This window comes from Podarcis gaigeae (assembly GCF_964106915.1).
Source record: "Podarcis gaigeae genome assembly, chromosome: 7".
Lineage (NCBI taxonomy): Eukaryota > Metazoa > Chordata > Lepidosauria > Squamata > Lacertidae > Podarcis > Podarcis gaigeae.
This window is the reverse complement of record NC_139683.1, coordinates 34507053-34528261: the sequence shown is the minus strand read 5'-3', so window position 1 is coordinate 34528261 and position 21209 is coordinate 34507053. Positions and strand designations below refer to the sequence as shown.

The 21209-nt window shown below is 40.9% G+C and overlaps 1 protein-coding gene across 4 annotated transcripts in view; it reads right to left on the bottom strand.

Annotated features, from left to right (window-relative positions):
• Positions 1-21002, bottom strand: part of CPA6 (carboxypeptidase A6) — a 46085-nt gene extending 25083 nt beyond the window's left edge. The window contains exons 1-3 of one of the 4 annotated variants that reach the window (XM_083747929.1): positions 20928-21002; positions 5019-5094; positions 951-1075 (exon numbers count right to left, since the gene is read on the bottom strand). In XM_083747929.1, coding sequence (XP_083604055.1) covers positions 951-1075; positions 5019-5094; positions 20928-20998 — 272 coding nt within the window. In that variant the 5' untranslated portion in view covers positions 20999-21002. Of the gene's footprint in view, positions 1-950; positions 1095-4736; positions 4991-5018; positions 5095-14058; positions 14130-19896; positions 20172-20927 lie in introns of those variants that run through there. The other 3 variants (XM_083747932.1, XM_083747930.1, XM_083747931.1) reach the window with 3 other exon arrangements.
• Positions 21003-21209: the final 207 nt, after the last annotated feature.

Sequence of the window (21209 nt, the reverse complement as noted above, 5' to 3'; positions counted from 1 at the left end):
GTAAAAGCAACATCTGTTAAAGCTAATAGCAACACAAAACCAAATGAACAAGCAATATCTTCCAGGAGTCTAAGTTCAAAGTTTGTGCGATGTCTCCACTAAGAATACTTTGTGCCAATTACGTGCACATGCGTGTGCTACTTCCATTAACTTTAGAATTAAGAGTCTTTTCCTAGCATGACAAAGAGAAGGCTCAAGTAGAAACATGTCAACAGTGTCACATTCTATGATCTAGTTAAATCAATCTGCCATTTTAAAAAAGAAAACAACGCCACAGCATTATGGCATCTCGATACACACTCCCAAGACACCTCCACTATAAAAATCCCGAATAAAGGTTATTTAGCTAATTTCTCCATCTTCCTGACACACAAATCCTGGTCTTAGAATTATCGGCTCCTATTGAGAGAGACAGAACTCTGACAAATGCCGCTGGGAGTTTAAAAACATGACAGTGTGGAATGATAAGTGCAATTCCTACTGAAAGCAGAGGAATTAACAATAATAATGAATCTGTGCTCCACACGGGCATTTTTGGTGACAGGAAATTGACTAGTGTATCCCTAGCATATAATTTAAAAGCATGTGTGCGCTTGCAACTACTCAGCATACTTCTACTTACCGTAACATTCAAGTGCAAATTAAGCAGACTGTGGAACCAGTGGCAATAATTACCATTTATATAACAAATAAACCAGGCCTGGGAGCACTGAAGAGACACTGGTTTTCATTCTAAAGGGGACTCTTTAATTAAACTGTCTGCCCAAGAGAGTTCCTGCATGCTTCCATTCAAATAACAGTTTTGTAGGAGGTCTGTGTACTCTCCAGCCATTGGAATTAAAAAGGCACAATATTAAATGGAGCATATTTCTAAATAAAATAGATGTAACAGACCTAAACCATGGCAGAATGCATCAGGTGGCCTTGGAGGAACTGAAATCCATGCTTACGTATATTGGATGTTTGCTTGTTGTAGGTAAGGCAGAAGAATTTGCGAATTGTTCCTTGATACACGTATGTCTGTAACTGCACCCTTTGAGATGTAGGAGATGCTGCCAGGCTGCCACAGGTCTACCTGTAGTGCAGGAACCAACCTGTAATTCATATTTATTCAGTCTAGATTGAGAACATCCATGAATTTAATATATAAAAGGTCATCTTCTTCTTATGCACTCTAATAACATGTCAGAGATCATCCTCATCTGTAGGTACTTACTACAGCCTGAGAAAAGCAGATTTAATATTAAACATTGATCCTGAAATAGCCAAAAAAAACCTATGCTGAAATGAGTAATGTGTATAAGGCACAATTTCTTCAACTTAATTTTCAGCCCACGTGTTTTTCTGTACATTTAAGCAGATTTATAGTCTATAACTGTTTGATATACATCCTTGCAAAAATCATGTCAGAGGATATGTGCATGCTGCTTTAGTGATTTCATGTCTGAAAATGAAAACCTTAAAAAAAACCCTAAAATAAGTACGCTCATCTGCCACACGGCTACCATAATTCAATCAGTGATTTAAATGTATTCTCTGCATCTGATTTCCTACACAGTAATTCTTCAAAATACTGCATAGTCTCTTAATATTATATCAGATGATGTAGCCAGTAGATGTTCCTTTCAGAGTTTATTCTTCTAACAGGTCAACCGAAGGAAAGGAATCTGTCAATAAGTAGAAAGCATTTGGCATCACAGCAACACATCCCTTGGAAAAGTGTCATGCCAAAGCTCTGGATGACAACTCATTGGGCAAAGATAGGGCAAAATGTTTGTTGGTTTGTTTGTTTTAAAGCAAGGGGTATTTAAGGCCTAAGTCTTAAAGTCTGAAACCCAGACAATGAAACTAATTGTACAATCCTAGAGTGCACTGCTCAGAAGTAAGACCAAAGTTCAGTGAGTCTTACTTCCAGGTAAGGTGGCCTGGCATCGCAGCCCAAGTTGAAAACATAAGAGAGGGAAAAGAACATCTCTCTGAGGGGCAAGATTAGAGTATCTTCTTCCCCAAGTAGGTTTTTAATAAGAGGCCCAATGAGAAAAGACACATGGAATAATGGCAGTGGAAATCTTCCAAGATTTTACTGGGCAAACCTCAGCACCACTAGCTATGTCAGGCTGAAACAATTTGCCATTTGCAATAGCCACCATGTGGTGAGGCTGAATTCCTACAACAAGTATGGGGAGATAGGAACATAGGAAGGTGTATTGTACACAGTCACACCATGTAGCTCACTATTGTCAACACTGACTGGCAATGGCTCTCCAGGGTTTCAGACAGGGGTCTCTCTCAGCCCTGCCTTGAAATGTTGGCAGGGGCAGCCCATCCCGTTTGCCACCTGAGGCAAAATGGGGAGGTTCCGGCCCCCAAAGTGGCAATTTCAGTCCGCTTCATGTTGAAGCCCAGTCCTAGATGTTGGGAAATGAATCGCTGACCTGTCCCTAAACCACAGCATGAGTAAACTGAGAACTTATATTGACATTTGAACGAGGCATCACACAGAATACATAAATTTGTCAAAGAATTGTAGCTTTACAAATTTGCCTAAGTACAGTGTGTTCACTTGGTGGAAAACACAAATATGCCAAGGGTAAACTGAGAATGAACCAATTAGAATAAACCTTTTGTGGGCTTACATTTCTTTAGGTATAAACAAGTTCCTTCTTGGATAGATTCTCAACTTTATTACAGTGGTTTCAAATTCATTTGCCTTTTCCCTTGAGGAAGGAAGAATGTTGGTAATGTGATAGGTGACTTAGATTTACAACATAAGCCAGAAGCACTCAGTATGTGCTTCTTAAAACATGTCTGCATTCTAAGGTCTCAAATTTACCTTGAAGGTAATCATAAAATTAAAGCAATTTGTATGTTATTGCTATCCTTTGGCTCTTTCACTCTTCAACTTATCAACCTTTGTTGTGCTGAAAGATTTGTAGAGAATATGTGGATGTTTTGCGTGGTGTTCGGGGATGGTGGGAGCGATGTTATCCTGCCCTCTATCAGATAGCAACTGGCTGGATCATAGGATGGCTACGTGTCCCACTTTGAAGAGGACAATCCTTGGTTTGAAGGACTGGCAGGGCGTAGTTCTCTACTGGAATGTTTGCAGGTCCTAGTTTAAAGATAAAGAGCCATAATAAGGGAGAACAGGAGGGATCTTGGGTTTGTCCATCAATGGTCAGCACCTGGTCCATAAACTGAACAACCACACAGGTCACTTGATCACAGTCTTCCCCATGAGGGTAAGATGATTGTGTATGTGTATATTATCTCCTCCCCTTATGGTGAAACATCTCCTCTATTTTGGCAATGTATAAGTGGCCACCCTATTTGATATCCCTATTGAGGAGGTCATGCTTAGGTCATGCTTGAAGGCTATCTATATCTATCTATCTATCTATCTATCTATCTATCTATCTATCTATCTATCATCTATCTATCTATCTATCTATCTATCATCTATCTATCTATCTATCTATCTATCTATCTATCTATCTATCATCTATCATCTATCTATCTATCTATCTATCTATCTATCTATCTATCTATCTATCTATCTCTATCTATCTATCTATCTATCTATCTATCTATCTATCATCTATCTATCTATCTATCTATCTATCTATCTATCTATATCTATCTATCATCATCTATCTATCTATCTATCTATCTATCTATCATCTATCATCTATCATCTATCATCTCTATCTATCTATCATCTATCTATCTATCTATCTCTATCTATCTATCTATCTATCTATCTATCTATCTGTCATCTATCTATCATCTATCTATATCTATTTTCTATCTGGTATCAGGCATGCCTGTATTTAAAAATACAGAAAACATTTAAAAATACAGATACTCAGAAATTCCTCATAGGATAACATTGGTTCTTGACATTCTTGATCATCATCTCTTTCTTTTGTTCTTTATTTCTTGCTGTGCTGATAAGACTCTATTTTTCCCTAAGTTACACACACTGAGACAATAGTCTCCTATTTATAAATGATGTACTGCTAGAAAAGCATTGCAAAGATGCTTTGGAGGAAATTGTTTATGATTGTACACAGCTACTGCTCATAAAAGTAAAAAATGTTTGTTGCTTTAAAAGGATTAGAATAATATTAGAGGCATGCTTAATACAGAACTATATAAATGGTGTCAAAGTATGGGAATCAGACAGGGTTCATATGGTATAAAAAGATGTTTTTCTGACACCTCTCGCCCTGTCTTTTGCAAATGGCTTGTAACTAAGCACAGAACAAACTCTGTGTGGAAAGACCACCGCTTAGCCATACAGTGCATGTTTTGCAAAGTGGTTCCAGAATCTATCCCTGGTATCTTCATTTAAAATAATCAGGCAAGCAATTTGGAAGTTCCTGCCACAATTCTGAGCTAAATGGACAAATAGTCTGATCTTGTATGAAGTAGCTTCTTATGCTATGGATTCCTGTCAATCAAGCTGCATTCCTGTATTTATTTATAATTTATATACCACTTGATTGTAAAAACAACAATCTCAAAGCAGTTTCCTTTGGGGATAATCAGTTAGTGGCAGTAGGTGGGGCCAGAGACAAAAGTGGGAAGGGTTTGCAGGATTGCTTTGTTCTGGTCTCACCCTCACTTTCTTTGTCAGCCCATCTCTCTAATGTTTTTCTCCATTTCTCCACAACCACCACCACCACCACCCTTCAGTTCTTCTTGCTTCCCTAAGCATTTATTCATGTTCTTACATTTATATACTGCCTCTTTGAATGCAGTGTAATGTGCATATGGCTCCTAGAAAGCCTGTAAGCTGCTATGTAAGCTCTTAACAGACCCAGAAGGACTTAGCTTCAGCAACTTGGTGGCCTCAAGTGCCTTCAGACCACAAGCCGGAATAGATAGAAAGATAGAGATTGAGACAGAGATATGTATGTCAATGATCCTTCAGAACATATCTAAAAATCTCTGATGAAACACTCTGCTCATTCTGTCCCTTAGTCCACAGCAATCCCAGCAGCCCCCAAACTCACCTCAAGTTGTTGAGAAAGGATCTTCAGTGTCTTTGCTGCTTTCTCATTCTCAGGAACAACCCGTAGCACTTTATCCCTGTTAAGGAATACTGAAATGAAACCCTAAGTATTCTTTTTTTCAAAGGAAACATAAGTAAGAGGCAGGGAGGATAACAATAAAAATGTAGATGCAGATTTAACTACAGCTTACATACCGATCACAAATCAGTATCAACTTTTTTATGTCAATGTCTTGAATAATTCATACCATCACCTAAAGAAATGTGAACTCTCCCGTTTGAGTTGTTAAAAAGCATGAAGAGCTGTGAATATTTGCTTCTTGTTGTTCTTATTAATTCTGGAAACGGGGGAGGGGGGAGAGATAATCTCTTCCTATCCAATAATAAAGTATTAACAAAGAAACACCAAAACTTAAGGGCTATTGTATAAAGGAGATGTGTAAACAGATAAAAAACCTGATTCTGAAGCACTGTAGCTCAAAGGATATTGTCAGATAGGGAACAGAAATTGGAAGTGACTGGTGACCTACAAAAATATTAATTATATTGGGTATGTGCCTGCTCCAGATGGATTAATACAGAAATAGAAAACTGTGGCCTTCCTGATGATTTTCTGGACTGTAATTCCCATATCCTTTACCATTGGCTATACTAGCTAGAGTTGATGGAAGTTTGGAGTCCAACAATATCTATACGGTCAAATGTTTTCACTCTGTCTTAATATCTTTTGTGGTTAAATTAAAATGCTACATTTCCTCCCTTCTTGGCTATTGAAGATTCCTCTTAAGCTCTTATTTTAAAAGATCTGATGTTTGAAATACTAGAGCTCATCAAACGCAAATTATTTGCACCCTTTGAAATCCTAGTGCCCAGACTTGAGATTATTTAATTCCTAATGCCAGATTCTCCACTGCCTCACATCTTGTGTCTGTGCATATTGAACATAAATTGACACCGTTTAGTCTACACAGTGACAAATACTTGCAGAAGTTGCAATGCACTTGAGAATTAGCCCGTGTTTCTAGAATGCTGAATGCTTTGCTAGCTCAGGCCTGTAGAAGCGAGTCAATTAAAGTGACCTCCTTGATCTCTGGGTGGGCAAAGCAGATAATGGTACTTAAAAAACAAACTAATTAATACAGGGTGTTTATAACAAATATGCCAGGGTCTTCACATTTCTCTTCAACTGTTGGCAGTTTACACAGAGACCTTAGTTTACAGACATGAAGGCTAGTGTTTACTTTTGTCCACTTAAACTGCCAACAACTGAAGAAGGGACTCTTTGAGTTTGCTATTTGTTCTATATAGATTACCGGCAGCCTCATTGCCAGCATTGCTTGGGAATTACCCAAAAAATCAATGTTGTTTTGAAATCAGAGTTTTAAATCACCACAGTTTTGAAAGGTTCAGTCTTGATTCAAAATGGTGTCCAAGTATATCTGAACATAGACAAAAACCTGCTCCTTGATCTCAAGAACCATAATACCAAATTTGGTTGTGATTTCTTAAAAGGTGTCCAAATGCATAGCAAACAGACAAACAACTTTCCAAAATATACAGGAGATGTGCATAGGTCAAAATAAAGCTTCCCTTGCTTTTCTTCTGTTGATCATAGGTTTTTATGGTTCTCAATATTTTCAAAGCACCTTCCTTTGTTACAAACTTTATTGGCATCCAATATCAGTGAAATTTGTGTGTGTGCTAATAAGTTATGTAAGCACTTTCTGGACCAATAAGCCTCATGTGGTTCTCTTCCAATTCTAGCTGCTTTTGAAGAAATAAAAATGTTGAGTGGCATGACAGCTAGTATGTTCACAGCCCATGTCCATTAAAAGACAAAAAACAAACAAACCTGAGTTGGCCACAACAAGAGGGAGGTTGATGTTGAGCAGGGGCAGCCAAAATACTGCCCTTCAAATGCTTGGGACTAAAAAAACCATTATCCTTGACCATTGGCTATGCTGGTTGGGCATGATCAGAGTTGCAGTCTAAAGCATCTGGAGGATGCCAGCATCTGGAGGATACGACTCTGGTGTAGAGGAACAGAAGTCAACTGTTTTTCCTGATTCAGTGGTAAATAGAGGGTTTTGCCAGGGAATGTGATGTGGCAAATGGAAAACCTCTAGGAACCATGTTTTCTAGGTACGGGGCAAGCAGGAGTGTGGATGAGCCCATAGTTGATAGAGGTTGGAGGAGAAAAGGGGAAGAAGGTCTCAGTTAAGTGTGGTCGGATTTGAGGTTTTAATGAAACATTATCCTCTCTTCCACATACTGACAGCGCTGCTTATAAGCAAGCATATGGATGTGCTTTAAAGAGTATGCAGATTATAGCTTTATAGTTAATAAATCACTTTAGAGGGTGATGAGAAGATTAAATTAGTGACTCTGAAAAGGAAAGCTATTCACTGTTTGCACCACCAGCAGGAATTGACTTAATTCAGCAGTCAGACATACAGCCCCAGGCCCAATCCCTATGATACTTATACTTCAACCACCCACACATAACCTCATTACGGAGGGTTACATATAAGTGCCTCTGGCTAGCGTACAAATGTGTATATATTTTTTTCAAACTGAGGACCCTACGGGGGAACTATATAGTGCTAGATATAATCTCACAGGTATTTGGAAAAATATGTTTAAATTGAGAGGAGGAGGGAAAAATAATACTGGATTTTTAAAACCACCTTTCCATATCGATAAATGAATGTGGTTATTAGCGCAGACAAGCAACATTTGCAAAATGTGCCTCATACTTTCTTAGGCATTGCCTGAGCTTCAGATTCCCAGACTCTCACTGATGCCAGATAAAGTTAACAAGGCACATAACTGCCTACAAGCTTGAGGCTATATGAGCTTGAAGAATTTTATCCACACTTGCTTCCAAATTAATTCAAACCCAGCTATGCCCACCTAAGGCTCTTTTATGCAATTATGTGCATGCTCTTACTCGTATTACTGGAACGTTAACATACACAGCACCCTGAGGGTCAGCTATCTCATTGGTCGCAGGTGTATCTGTATGGGGCAAAATGTATGGACTGCACAGTTTTCCCACATGAAAATTTCCCAAGCAGTTTGACTCAAGTCAACCCCATTAAGAACCCACCTACTGGGAACAAGCAGTGGATTCTTGATTCTTCCAGACTTCTCATACTTCGAGATTAGTACATATACTGTAACATTTTCTCATGCAGGTGTACCCTGAGGGCTGTTTTCCTCCTATGAGTCATGACTTGGTGTTGGGAGTCATGAACTGATAAATATACATGAACAAACATAACTCGAGTTTTCTAATTGGTACAGTGTACATCATTGGGTTTGGATGACAGAACAACTGCAGAGGGGCTTCACTGAAAAAGGTACAAGTTATATTAAAATGCAGCTGATGTATCTGAGAATAAGCTGGCACGAAACAGTCAACCTCTTGAGAAAAGTCAAGATTTATGCTCGGCTGTTGCAATATAATATCCCCTCCCCTTCAATTTGAAATGTATAAATCTGTTTTTCTGCTAATGAGCAGAGAACACATCTTGTTTTCCCTTTAGCTGCAATGCGCATCATGTCTTGTTGTGAACTGCTGAGATAAAAGCACTTCACTTAAGTGTTTAATCTGAAGAAGGGAGAAAACTGAACATGACAGTTTCATGCTGCTTCACACAAATTCTAATATACACATCATGTTTTACTGCAAGCTAGTTGATAGTGCATTAGCCTGTCAGAAGTGTGGAGGCAATAAGCCACCTACAGAACAGTTGCTAAGTCCAGAGGTTAAACTTGGTATTCTTCAGATAGCTAGGCTTTTGAACCTCATTACAGCCCTTTCTCTTTTCACCATGGAGATGATATGTACTTAATAACAATATGTAATTTTAATTAGGCTCAAACATATGAAGGCTTATTAATGACTTTAGGATTAAGGCTAGAATATCAAGTGACTGAAATGAAATGGTTGACCTGGTTTCCTGATTTCATTTTTTTTTAACAAAGACTTTTTCTAGAATTGGAATTTAGGAATTTAGGAATTTAGGAATTTAGGAATCAGGGATTGTACCACTGGGATAACTTCCACAGGAAACCTTATCTCAATGTGGGGAAAAGATGTGAGTAAATACTGTATTCATTTTGCCAAAAGTGTAGTTCTATTGGATCTACTATATTTTAAATTATTTACATAATTCATTCATCCAACATGAGATTTTCAAAAGACTTTTTAATGATTTGCTGTACTCATTTTTAACTCTTATAAGATATGTTTACTAACGTGAAATTTACATTATATACTGTATGTATGTACAATTTCAATCCTGCAAATTCAAGGCAGTTGTTGTTGCTGTTTACCTGAATTCTCCTTAAGACTGTTCCTTCTTGTCAATTACTGAAAGTGCAGCTTCTGATGCAACTGTTATTTATACAAGTTTTACTAGAAATGAAAGTTAACGTACAAGATTTTTCCAAAGTTAATAACTGATCCCATTGGTTTCAATGGGATTTGAGACTGCTTAACTTTGGCTGGATTTTCTCTATAATAATTTATATCATTGGTTTAGGCAAGAGACCCTAAATAATGGCTTAATGGTAATGTTATTGCTTCCCACAGATTATTAATTTAGTTTTGAGAAATGTATGAGAAATCAGATTTGTCTGTTCATGTCCTAAGTACTTTGATAAAAAAAAAATTGTTTGCTTGCTTGCTTAATAAATAAAATCTATACAAGGCTTGATTGTAAAAAATAAATAGAGTTACAAAAAAGATAGCTAGGAGGATGGGCTCCTGGGGGTGCTGGCGAAGACCTCTTCAACTACCTGTGAATGCACTAAAAGCTACTGTAGGTTTGGGGAACCAGTGACTCTCCAGCTGTTACTGGACTATAACTCCCATCATCCCTGACCATTGGCCATGCAGGCTGGGGTTCATGGGAGTTGGAGTTCAACACATCTGGATGGCGTCAGATTCTTGAACTACAGGGAAAGAATTCATGAGTGATGTTGACGACAGTTGGTCTGTTTAATGTAACATTGTAAGAGTTTTCCCCTTTTTAAACAAGAAAAAAGGCAAGTGATCTCTGCTTAAAATTAACACGCTGATTATTCCAGTATGGCTTGTCTCTGATATTCCTTTGTTGTAGGGCAACATCTGGTACCTAACTGCCAGTTGAAAGGTAAGTACCGCACATGCAATTTGATTGTGCAGCAAAAGCTGCCAGCTTTCAGTCCTTTACTGCCACAATAAAATCTTTTTGGAATAGTTAATTTTACGCCATCTCTTTTCTTTTTCTCTGAGGCATTGTGCAGTCTTCGTTCCATTCCAATACCATTTCAGCTGTGCTTCTGCTATTCCTACAGTTGTTAAAATGGAAAAGAAACTTGCCTCTCTCACTTTGTAATATGCCACATACACATTTCATGAAGATCAGCTTACTTTCGGTTAACTTTTATAAGACTAAGGTGAAAAACTGGATAGATGCACCACTGCTAGGCTATGTCTGTATCTAAAAACAAGCGTTTCTCATTCAAACATGTATGCTATTAGATCTTTTCAGTGAGTGATCAATTTAAAATAGGCAGACAGCAAGGTATTAATTAGGCAGCAAACTGAGGTAATGTTGCTTCCCCCACCTTTGACACCTACACATTAGGTGCAGGTGTTTGCCTATGTGCTTAGAGAACACCATGTGCTTTCCTGGAGGCTGGAACCCTGTGCAATGAAGAGTTCCACTGCACAGTGCCTAGAGATCTATGAGCATAGGCTTTCCTTCTGCAGAAATCCTTGCCTAGGTGAGTGTGGAGCCATGGGAAACCTTGTGCTCTTGGAGCCAGTAGCACAGCCTCACTGTCCCCCTCATCACAGGGAACCCCGCTTCACACGTATAAAGCTTGAAGGGGGCTAGTGAGATACTCCCAAGTTTCAGTGAACATAGTAGGGCTTTCTAACAAATAACCAGGTTAAGAACATAAGAAGAACGCTGCTGGATCAGACCAAAGGCCCACCTAGACCAGCATTCCATTCTCATAGTGGCCAACCAGATGCCTATGGGAAGTCCCCAAGCAGGGCATGAGCGCAAGAACACAACTCTTCCCAGTTGTGTGCCCCATCAACCAGGATTCAGAGCCACCTCCAATATTGAGGTAGTACACATGGTCTTATCATCCATGAGTTTGTCTAATCTACTCTGAAAGTTCTACATTTTGGAGGCCGCCACAACATTTGTAGTACTGCAGACCCTCCAAGTGTCCCTGTTTTCCAGGGACATCCCTGATTTACAGAAGCTGTCCTGGTTTCTGATTTGATCCCAGAATCTCCCGTTTTTCCTCAGCATGTCCCTATTTTTATTGGAGAAATGTTGGAGGATACGGGGTTATCCAACGCCCAAGCCTGTCTGAAGGCAATCCAGTATAGGGAAGTTTTTGTAAATGTTTAATGTTTTATTATGTTTTTATATATGTTGGAAACTGGCCAGAGTGCCCAATAAGATGTGTGGGGTGGGGTAAAATTATCATCATGGAATGGAATGCCCCTATTTTCATTGCATAAAAGTTGGAGGGCATGGTACTAAGTTCTACAGTTTAACAATGTGGTGTATTTTAGATTTATAAAGCGTGTTCTCACTAAAGGAGAGCACGTGTTGCGGATGGGGCCAAGCAAGACACCCCAGGGTAGCTAGGCAGCTTAGAAGCAAGGGCTTGGTTTCAGATTGGTGGATGGTGTTACTGGGGTAAAATTGATGTTGCCAATTTGGGGGTGGGGTTAGAGGTTATTTAAGCAAGGTCCACAGCTTGTACTTTCTCTTTAGCTGTGGACACCGGATCTCCCGCCCGCCCTCCCTTGATTGGGCTTTGCTTTGACCTTGCTATGCCTGTCATGGGGTCATCCGCATTGGTGCGGGGGCCTGGTAGGAATTTACCTTTTGGCTGATTAGTGTGTGCCAATCGGGTTTTGCCTACTGTGTAGCAAATCGTCACAACTTGTAAGGTTGGCGGTTAGGCATTGGTTAAAATTGGTTGGTGGAGGGGTATGGATTGGCTGGGCCTGCCCCTCCAATGCTGCTGTGCTGAACGGGTATTCCGTTAAAGGAATTCTGGAGCTTACCATCCCCTTCGTCCAAACCCTGAGGGCAGGGTGCGGGCCGCGTAAGTTCCAAGGGACATGCGGGGATTAGCTGAGGGTCTGTGTCGCAGTTCCAGTTGACCCTGATCTTGTTCCTCCGTACTGACTAGGGAGTCAGTGCTGTCCCCCAAGGCGGGGGGGGACAGCTAGTCATAACCAATGCCTAAACAACCACTCACAATTTGTAAGATAATAAAGTTGTGGCCAAAATTATGCCAAAAACCTTAAACAAAATTAATGTGTGATGTGTGAGTTATTGGGTAGGGGTGTCTTGGGGACCTCAGCACGCAACCACCACCCGCCGGCACTGTGTTAAATGCTTAGGGTGTTACTCTTAAAGGATTCACTCTGGCAGCCAGTGATAACATATTTCCCAATGCATTTTTTACTTTTAAGTAGTTCTAGGGATCACTCATCTGATAAGAGCAGTGGCATAGGGGAGGGAAATTATCCCCCCCATAAACTTTGGGTCAGGGGCCTGCTTCCCTTACCTTTTGTAATACTGCTTAGCTACTCTTTCTAAAACTAAAGGGGTGTTTAGTTTTATTAACATTGGTAGGAATACAGTTAGAGGTTGTGTATAATATTAAAGCCCTCTACTTTTCCCTCCACAATTCAAAACCAGCTTCGGAGGTGGTCTATAGATCAGGAAAATGGCACGGGGAAAGGGTTAACTCTCCCGGCCCCCCAATGTCATCGCTCCACTCAAATCCAGAACACCCTGCAACTGCTTTAAAGGATAAAGACATAAATGTTGAGAGATCCCATCATGTATTGTGCCATGTTACAGGTAAAATGTTTTAGATGGTTGTTATTGTTGTAAGTCTTAACTGGAGGAAAGCTAGTAAAACCTGAAATCACCTGGGAATTACTGTATTACCCAATTTACAGCTGAAAATGATCGCAAAAACAATTTATAGGTTCAGAGTTGAGTGAACAAGACCCCAAGGAATACTTCTAGTTCCTGCAGTAAGCCTGGTAGGGTACTATGGGGATGTCTGAGAAACAAGCAAGTTAAAAATTAGATCTCCAATAGCTAACCTTAGCTGTTGATAAAAATGAATAGCTGCTAAAGGAGAGCGTCTGATGAACAGTACTAAAGCCATTTTGGACAATACACTAAACCATAGTTTAGCATGACAAGAATGAACTGCAGCAAGCACTGGGCTTTCATACTCCTCTTTCTTTAGTGCAGCTACAAAGGGTTTGGGAAACTGTGGCTTTTGTTTTTGCTTAAACATAATAGGCCATGTCATGTTAAGCTTAAGTATGGTTAGGAAACAGGCCAATTTCAAACAACAGTTTGTGAAGTTGGCTTATTTGCACTAACCATGAAAGACACACAAAACTGTGGTTCATTTAAAATGGAAGCTGAAACTTCCAATCTCGTGACCCTGCTGGAGAAGGATAGGGCAGGTGGCAATGTGCAGACCCAGAGGAAAGAAGGCTTGATACACTTAGTGGTTAAGAGCAGCAGACTCGTAATCTGGGGAACCGGGTTCACGTCTCCGCTCCTCCACATGCAGCTGCTGGGTGACCTTGGGCCAGTCACACTTCTTTGAAGTCTCTCAGCCCTACTCACCTCACAGAGTGTTTGTTGTGGGGGAGGAAGGGAAAAGGAGATTGTTAGCCGCTTTGAGACTCCTTAGGGTAGTGATAAAGTGGGATATCAAATCCAAACTCTTCTTCTTCTTCTTCTTCTGGACCCAGTACTGAAAGGGTGAAACTTGAGCTAATACTTGATGCATCTGAGGAAATGGGCTGTAGCACATGAAAGCGGCGTGCCAATTAAAAATAGTCAGAATTCACCCACAACTTCAAGTGCCCACACCTCTATTTTTACAACATATCTGACACTCATTTTAAAGTACTGACTTCCAAGGTAAAACTCTTACAGTTTAGGGTTAAAATGAAAACCTATTTTTCAACCTACATGGCGATCGGTTCCTTTGAGGTATGGAGTTCAGGAAGGATCTGCTCTGACATCATGATGGATTGCAACAGTAGGATTACAGATGTTGGGGCCAGAGAGAGAGAGAGAGAGAGAGAGAGAGAGAGAGAGGGGGGGGGGAGGGAGGGAGAAGGAACACTCTACAATCAACTTTTTTCCAAGTGTAAGTAACAAAGCAGATAAGGACAAGTCGAGCACTGTACCTGCTTGGATGAATGAGATAACAAGAACTTACTTTTTGTAAACAACAACAACAATTTTATTATTCATACCGCACCCATCTGGCTGGTTTTCCCCAGCCACTCTGGGCGGCTTCCAACAAAATATTAAAATACAATAGTGCGTCAAACATTAAAAGCTTCCCTAAACAGGGAAGATAGGAAACAGTGCTCATTCCATCAACAATGATGGAGTCCAACAAAGTCCAACTTCATCTGCTGCTCTTGAATTGTCTCCGTTCCAGGTGGTTTTATAAGAATTACTATTTGACTTGTGCTTGAGTTTGCTTTTTTCCTCCGGCCTCCCTCCTTTTTTCTTTTGAGCCTTATCTTTTCAACAGTAATACTGCAAAAAGAAACTGTTTTAACTGAGTATATGTAAGCCTTCTGAGGAGGCCTTTTGGCTGAAGAATGGGATGCAACGACTCTGCACAAACAAACAAACAGAGAGGAAGGGCCGTGGGGATGGGGAGGTCAGTGTGGTGCAAATGCACTATCAGGATGATTGGACTGGTTCTGCCTATGTGTTTCCACCACACTGATCTCACCACTACCTTTACCTCCCAGTAAGCAGCAGCAATGCAGCTGTCAGGAGGTTAGGTGAGCACTGCTGCCCACTACTGATTAAATTTATATATTGTGAGCTCTGGCTCTCTCTGCTATTTTTGTTTTTTTTATTCCGCTTTTAGACTTGGCTGTTTTGGGTTATTTTTGTACTTGTTTACACTTTGTTGGCCATCAGTTCCTTTTTGGATGGGAACAGTAGTGCATACATTGTTTTTATAAATAATTGCATCAAATTTTTATTTTGAAAAATTCATCTTATTTACAGTCATCTTCAGAATTCAATTTATTCTTCTTATATAAACAGAATGGAAGTACCACCCCCCGCACAAGTTCTGTACATAGTCCAAGGCTGAAATCCTATGTACACTTACTTAAGAGTAAGTCTCATTGAAATTAGTGGAACTTTTCTGAGCTAACTGTATAAGGAATGTGTTGTAAGGCAATCATATGACTCTTGTTGAGAACTTTGATCGATCAAGAATTTACTGCCAAACTAATCTTCTTCTGGAAAATGGTGATTCTTCCAATAACCACTGTATAATAACAAAGCTTTTACAAGGGTATACTGCCTGCCCAGTTTTAACTAGTATCTAAAACCTTTAACGTTTAAAGTAAAAACTATCACTTAAAATTAAAAGATAAATGATAAATGGATCTCTCTTTGGTGCCTGCTTGAGAACACTTTTATGAATAATTCCTAAATAGTATGGATGTTTGACAAGAATCTATTTTTATCCTGCATTACAGTATTCACAAACTTTATAAAAAGAAGCTCATGTCAATCATCAGATTCTACTTTGCTTAATACAATAAATTGCACATTGTAATTTATAAGCTACATAACCAACTTACTCCAGTGCAATCCCACTGAAGTTAGGTTAAGACTGTGTATTCATTTTATTGTTAAGTAGTTTTGGTGGTTCTGCCTCGGCAATTTCCAGAGTACAGTGGTAGCTCGGGTTAAGTACTTAATTCGTTCCGGAGGTCCGTACTTAACCTGAAACTGTTCTTAACCTGAAGCACCACTTTAGCTAATGGGGCCTCCTGCTGCTGCCGCGCTGCCGGAGCACAATTTCTGTTCTCATCCTGAAGCAAAGTTCTTAACCTGAAGCACTATTTCTGGGTTAGCGCAGTCTGTAACCTGAAGCGTATGTAACCCGAGGTACCACTGTAGTTTAACAGTTAATCCCTCTTCCCAGGGAACTCTGAGAATTGTAGCTCTGTGAGGGGAATAAGATTCTCCTCACAACTCTTAGCACCCTGCCATTCCCAGAATTACTTGGGGGAAGCCATGCCTGTTTAAGGTAGCATGATACTGCTTTAAATCTATAGGGTTTAAATCTATAGCACAGATGAAGCAAGAAATTGCATGGCCATCTGTCAGGGATGCAATAATCCTGCACTGAGCGGGGGTGGGGTGGGATTAAATTACCTCAAAGGCCCCTTCCAACTCCCAAATTTTATACTTCTCTGAGGACAGAGGTTTGCATTTACCACAACAGAAGAGTAACAGCAACATGGATTCATTGTTCAAGAGCCCTGAAGCACTTTTACAGTATGACTGAGAAAAACAGAGAGAGAAATAACTATGGTAGTTACAAAAAGGGATTTGATGTGGTGGGAAACTTTAAACCTGAAGGCTTCATCGAAGCCTAAAGGCAACTTAAATGTGGACATGCTTTTATTGTTCACAAAGGGTACTAATTTCATTGTACTGGCAACAACTGCTCTCTACAATTTTTTTAATCCCCTCAATAGCTGAAGTTCTAGCTTCCCTATCGTTCCTCCAGTGAACTTTGTTCCTGTGCTACTAATCACAAGCCTAAGCAATCTTCTTGCAGCATTCATTCAGTTTTTGGCCTCTCTTGACATCATCAGGAAGGGTCAAAATTGTGGGGGGTTGTTTTTCACCAGGAAGATACCTGCAAGTAGGCACTGGACTCAGACCAGAAAGCAGCTGTCATGTGTTAAGTGCTCTGTCACTGCTAGTGACCTAGGGGTGAAATCCTTTATATCGTATTACCCGTTCCATGTACTTTCTTTTCCTAAAGCGTATGGAATGTTTTTTAAACTTCAGTGAATGGTTGTGTTTTAACTGTGGAATCCGCATGCCTAGCCTTAGTAGATTAATAAAAATGAAAAGGGCAAGGCCATTCTGACTTCCTTCTGCTTATCTTGAACCACCTAAAGAAGCACCACTTTGAATGAATACTACACAGATTGTACACTGAAAAAGGTATCGTTTTACTAGCATTGCTCTATAAGGTAAGCAATTTCTGAAGCCACAGCCAGTTATTTTGAGAACATGCACTATCTGGTTGTCCACACTAAAGAGAATTAAAGTGGGGAAGGAGTACTGTATTTTTCCGTGTATAAGACTAGGTTTCCCCCCTAAAAATAATGTCAAAAATTAGGGGGTGTCTTATACACGGATACATCTCCCCCATTTTCTTAAATCTGAGTCCCCCAAAATAGGGGGTGTCTTATACATGGAGGCGTCTTATAGACGGAAAAATACAGTAGGTAAATTCTTGGCATTTAACAGAAGAGCCTACTGCAATAATAGTCAATGCTCAACTTTGTTTAAAGCATCTTTCCAATATGAGACATTTCCCTTGTATTCCAGGGTCACTTGTGAAATTTTTTTTCTCCTTGTCTATTTTGCAAAAAGCAGGTTGCAAACTACCGGTATGTGATACAGGATGCATAATTGTTAATGCCAACTGTGTATTTTTTTAAAGGCACTTAAACACAAAAATATAATACTGAACCACTTAAGGAAGCATATTTGTAGTTCAGTTGGCTGTGCTTTGGCTGGGGACATGGGAAGGTGTTCTATATTGTGTCTGATTATCTCTGTATTATCTACCCTGGCGGGTAGCAGCTTTCCAAGGCCTCCGATGAAATCTTTCCCCCATTTCCTAGTCTTTCTTCTACATAATATACATGAGCCATGGTATCTGCCCTAGTTCCCAGCTATGGAAGTGCTAAGACTACAGCTATTGAGGAAAGGATTTTGCATTTGTACTAAAACTAGTTGTAGTTAGGAGCTTCCAGTATAGCAGAGGTGGGGAACCTTTGGCTTGCCGGATGTGGCTGGACTAAAACTCCTTCCATCCCTAATCATTAGTCATAGCGGAATCCAAAAAATACCTAAAAGGCCACAGGGTCCCAATCCCTGCTAAGCTGGAGCTAGCGCTGATAAAAGGTATCAGAAAAATTCAAAAGCGGAAGTTGGATTTGCACAGCAGCTGTTCTGGGCTTCAAGGAATTATTTGACTACATTAGTCAAATGACAATGTCCACAACTGGAATGGAGAGAACTCTGTTGCTCTGGCCTGGCGGTGGACTTAAAGTTCTGCTCCGTCCTGCTCTAAGTATTATCTGCCATTCCATCTTGGGGAGGTGGGTAGGGGGGGGGGAACATATTGTATTTTCACCTGCATCTTCCTCTTGCCAGTATCATGCCAGCCTAGTTCTTGTGTCATTTCACACCTATTTGGTTACTTGCTTATGGGCCTTAAAACGTTTTATTTGTTTGTTTTCAGAACGTATACCCTGCATTCTCACCAAGGTTTCAAGACAGCTAGCAACAAAAACATGTACAAGAAAAAAGAGAACAAAATTTAATTGTAGTCTGTCATGTTATGCTTGTGAGTCACACAGAGAGCAATGTCGTGGAGGGGCTTATAGATGTTAATAACAACAATCTGGATCAATCCATTTTGGTTTAATCAGTGGCCACCTCTATTAGCATAGGTTGTCCATCATTGATATCAATGCGTCTTCCATCTGAGTAAATGTTAAGGCTGCAACCCTGTGGACAAGTTTGTGGGAATTGTGAGGATTGAGCTAAAAGACAAAAAATAATTCACTTCAAAAGGAATCTTCATTTCTGTTCTGGCTACTTTTCTGTGTGCTTCAAGTCTTAGGATTCAGTCTTATATACTGTACACATTTAACTGGGAGTAAGTTCTGTTTAGCTCAACAAGACTTACCTGCCTGACATAGGTCAGCTTGCACTGCCAATTCCGAGATCTGTGGTTTGCCACGATCATTGCAATTTGTAAATTCAAATTATTGTATGCAGTGCCATTTTTCTAGAAAAAGAAGTGCCAGAACTCACCATGGCTATCTCCCTTGTTCTCTTATAATGGCACCAGCACCCACCTGAGAGGTGCAGGAACTGAGTTCCGGCAAGTTCCAGCTGGCGGTGGGGAAGCCCTGCACAACATCATCTAATGTGAAAAGGATCTAGGCGTCTTAGCAGACCACAAGCTTAACAAGAGTCAACAGTATAATGCAGCAGCAAAAAAAAGCTGATGCAGTTTAGGCTGCATCAACTGGAGTCTAACAACCAAATCAAAGGGAAGTCATAATCTTGCTCTATTCGGCCTTGGTCAGACTCCACTTTGAGTCCTGTGTCCAGTTCTGGGCACCACAGTTCAAGAAGGATATTGACAAGCTGGAAGGTCTGCAGAGAAGGGTGACTATGATGCTAAAAGGGTCTGGAAACCAAGCCTTATCAGCAAAGTAGAATGCCTATTAGCATTCATACTTTCAGGTGTATATTCCTGAAGACTCAAGGGCTTTCTGCAAGGAACCTCCGTACATTGCAGAACTCAGTTCAGTCCCCAGCCAGCATGGCGAGCGACCAAGGAGGATGAGACTTTTAGACATCCCTAGAATTGCACTGGCCACCCTGAAAATCCAACAACATCTCGAAAGCCACGGTTCCCTCACCCCTGCCTGAAGTAATTAAATAAGTGAGATATGAACAATCAAGGTCCTCCGACGCTAAATCCAAGAGCACAATTATAACGATTCACAATTCCCCAACAGTGGCTGCCATCAGCCCGTGCAAAGTGCAAGATGGGAGCAAGAGAGGCGCTACTTCCGCGCCCTGGTGCGCCTCCAGACGTTGCTCCCATGAGCCCCAGCCAGCACGCCCAATGGTCAGGGATGAGGGGAGCTGGAGCGCAGCAGCCTCTGGAGAGGCAACTAGGTTGGAGAGGGCTGCGCTCGGCGCACTTACCCAGCGTAGCGGTTGCCGTAAGGGGAGCTTCGTCCTGCCACAGCCTGCAGGAGCAGCGGCAGCAGCAGCAGCAGCAGCGGCCGGAGCGGGAGAAAAGGCGCCTGAAGTTTCATGGTCGCGTCGCGGTCGGAGCCAGGATGGAGCTGCCCTGCGCGCCCCTCCGCCTCTGCCGGGCGTACAAAGGAGCCGGCCCGCCGGAGCCAGGAGGCGGGAGGGAGGAGCAGCAGCGTGGAGCAGCCTCCACCCCCGGCGCGCTTTTCTTTTCTGGGAGGGGCGCGGGGAGCGGGGGGGGGGTGCGCCTGGCTGTTTTGAGGCTGGAGCAACAGGCAAGTTCACTGGGAAGAAAGTTGAGCGCGCTTCTCCAGCCGGGGGGGGGGGGGGCCTCGACGGAGACCAATCGAGGAGGCGCGCAATTTTTTAAGCGGAGTCCAAAGAGCGCAATTGAGGATACATATATACAACCTGAGTCCACATTGAAGGGGCTTCACAGCATTAACACCCTGAGAAGGACTTATTTCTCTCATAGCCTAAGCCTTGGATTCAAGCAGAAATTAAGCTAGGCAACAGGAAGATACAATGAGAGGCAAAGGAGGTGCTGTGGGATTGGTGGACGTCAATGTTTGTTTTCCTTTTAAGTGTTTATATTATTAATTTGTAAGATTTGGATTTTTATATGCTTGTGTTTATGTATTGTTATTTTTTGTGTTTTTTGTTGTTGTGTGGTAAATACTAATAAAATTTACTATTTAATAAATTATAATAATAATAAAAAAAAAGAAATTAAGCTTGGCTTTCCCTCTCATCCTTCTTCCTTCAGCCTGCTGGTAGCCACCCCTCTCTCTCCTTCTCTCTCTCTCTCTCTCTCTCTCTCTCTCTCTCACACACACACACACACACATATACACACCCCTCAGCTAGTGCTTTTGTCCTCCTGACTATCAACAAGTTGAGGGAGAGGGACCTACCCATTTGACGTCTGGCACGGAGCCACTTCCTTTGTTACCCTAATGACCCTTCCTTAGGGCCATTACCAAGAAGCTGGCCTGGCCACTCCAACAACTGAATCCTTGCTGGATCCAGGAATTAGAACGGACTCAGACATACAGCCTAATCCTGCCTCCCAAACTCTCAGCAATATTTACTATTGATGGAGGATTGGCTTGTACCTTGTTTTGTCAGCTAACACACCCTCTTCCCCATCACTACACATGTAAAATAGTAGTGCTGAAACAAAGATCAGCCATCTATATACTGAAAGCGTAACAAAGATAGAATGGAAAGATATTTGACATGCACATACAAAATAAAAACAT